Source organism: Lolium rigidum, chromosome 1 (genome assembly GCF_022539505.1).
Source record: "Lolium rigidum isolate FL_2022 chromosome 1, APGP_CSIRO_Lrig_0.1, whole genome shotgun sequence".
NCBI classification, from domain to species: Eukaryota; Viridiplantae; Streptophyta; class Magnoliopsida; order Poales; family Poaceae; genus Lolium; species Lolium rigidum.
In genome coordinates this window covers 267,894,233-267,896,528 of record NC_061508.1, presented here as the reverse complement: position 1 = coordinate 267,896,528, position 2,296 = coordinate 267,894,233, and the positions used below count along the sequence as shown (strand labels likewise).

Genomic DNA, 2,296 nt, shown 5'->3' with positions numbered 1-2,296 from the left:
GGCTTTGAAGAACAAGCAAATTCTTGATGGTTCTTGTTTTCGGAATGAAAACTTTGAAGTGAAGCTGTGCAAATTTACATCATCCAGGCATTTCGTGGGACTTGACATATCATTAGGACTTCTCTGAGTCGCTGGAATTTCACCGGAAATTTGCATACATTTTAGAAAGGTTCAACTTCCAGCAGATTTAGGAAATTTTCCAGGAAAGGAAGAGTTCATCAGGTGCTGCACTTGCACCTGCATGGCATACAACAGGGGGTTCTACAACACTAAACACTCAGGTACTTCCAGGACACTTGCTGACTAAGCTCTCTCCTAGGACACTCTGAACATGAGTACTCTTAGTGGTAAAACGGCATCGAATGATGAGGCGAACTAACCTATCTCCCGTTCTATCCATCCATGGCATGGAAGAGGATAGAACACAAGATAGATAGATATACCCCGTCCGTCAGTTGCACGTGCGGTCGCCGACGAGTCGTCCGCTCAGCCGTGGCGGCGGGGGAGGAGGCGGCCGACCACGTGCTCCGCCGTCTTGCGGACGCCGTCGCGCGGCGGCACGAAGCGCACCGGCAGGAACTCCTTCTGGCCGCCGCAGGGGAAGCGCGACCCGGAGAAGTGCGCCACGAGCGAGTCCAGCCCCTGCAGCATGCGATACGAATCCCAACCAAATTAAGCGGCGGCGAGCATTAATGAGCACGAAGCAAGCACAGTATCGACCCGAAGAACGAACCGACGAGGCCGACAGGAAAAACTAAGCACGTACCTCGACGCGCGCGTGCACCACGTCACACACCTTCTTCGAGCACGCCACCTCCCAGCGGCGGCCATCGAGGTACGCGTGGAGGCGCCGCGCCGCCACCGCCGTCGTCATGTTGACGAAGGCGTAGCCCTTGTTGTACCTCGTCCTGGGCACAAAACAAACGAACACATAAATCAAACAAGGCGCAGAGCCGCCGACACGACACAAGTCGGACGCCGTCAAAAGATCAGATCGGACGAAAACCAGGAACCCTAGTGGAAACTGAAAAGTAGCTTCGATATGGAAACTGGAAAGTGAACTCTCGGGATGGGGAAGGAACAGCAGCCGTACTCGAAGTCGATCGGGACGTAAAGGAAGTCGTACTCCGACTTGACGGCTTCGCTGTCGCCGGCAAGCTTGGCGTTCTCCTCGGCGCAGTGCTGGTCGAGGATAACCATGAATCCCTTCTTCCTGCAATGTCACAGATAAACTCAATCTTTAAGCAACAAGACAAGAACCAAGATCAATAACATCAAGCAAAGACTTGGTGAGATCATCAAACAAGTACTAGCTCGTGAAAGGGAGAAAGGCAAAGAACTAGCAGTATTACATGAATTTGTTGGGAATATTACGAATCATCAGACTCGTGAAGTTGTCGCTGGGATTGAAGGCGAGACGCGGCCACCGGCGAGGGCGAGGGAGCAATTTGCGGACGAAAGATGTAGGCGGCGGGGGAGGCATACGCCGCTCTCGCGGTGAGGTGGGCTCCCTGCTCCAAGTTGCAAGGACGGAGCGCGGGGATGGCTCGTCACGCAACTCTACCTTCGCGGCCGCCTCGCCTCCATCCTCAAAGATTTCAGTGATGCGGCACCGAGGAGCCGCTGGCTGCGGCGGCGGGGGTGGAGGCGTGGAGCAGTACACCGTCAATGGCGGCGGCTGCAGGGGGTGCCCGTATGCTGCCTGCAGCGGGAACGCGGGAACCCCCATCGTGATCCCTCCAGTGGGGAACCAGCTGCCGCCGCAAGCAACAGGCCACCCGTACACTGGCAGGAGCGGAGGTGGAGGCTGTGGGTACAAGAACTGCGAGGCGAAGAAATCGGCACTGGGCATAGAGGCAGCAGTGGTAGGGGAGAGGTAGCAGCCCGCCGGAAGGAGTGTCATCGGAAAGAAAGGCGAGGCAACGGGATTGAGGCGGGACATGGCGGCCATTTGCTTTCTTTCTGGGTTGCGGAGTAGTACTATGGAAGAGGCTGATGGAAGAAGCAGCACGGTGTTTATAAATAGGAGGACCGAGAGAGAAGAGGGTAGAACGAAGAGGTTGTCTATGATCCGAAGGATAAAAGGGGTAGGAGTGAGTCGGGTTTTGTTTTTTGCAAGTATAAAAAGAGCGGTGGCTGCTGTAGAAGAGAAAATTGTTTTTGAACCCAGGAGAGAGGGTTTGGCATACCTGTGTGCTTATGGGGTCAAATTTTATTGCAGTAATCGGAAAATTATAAGAATGTAAAAAACTAAGGATGGAGATGTCAAGTTCATAAATAAGTAACAACATCAATC

General features: G+C 53.8%; 1 protein-coding gene across 1 annotated transcript; it reads right to left on the bottom strand.

Moving 5' to 3' along the window:
- Positions 1–486: 486 nt before the first annotated feature.
- LOC124658564 (protein MEI2-like 6) lies at positions 487–1,942 on the bottom strand. The gene is made up of 4 exons (XM_047196808.1): positions 1,353–1,942; positions 1,094–1,213; positions 767–908; positions 487–642 (listed from the first exon to the last, which is right to left on the bottom strand). Exons 1-4 carry the CDS (start codon positions 1,940–1,942, stop codon positions 487–489), a joined length of 1,008 nt encoding a protein of 335 aa, XP_047052764.1.
- Between the last annotated feature and the right edge of the window lie 354 nt (positions 1,943–2,296).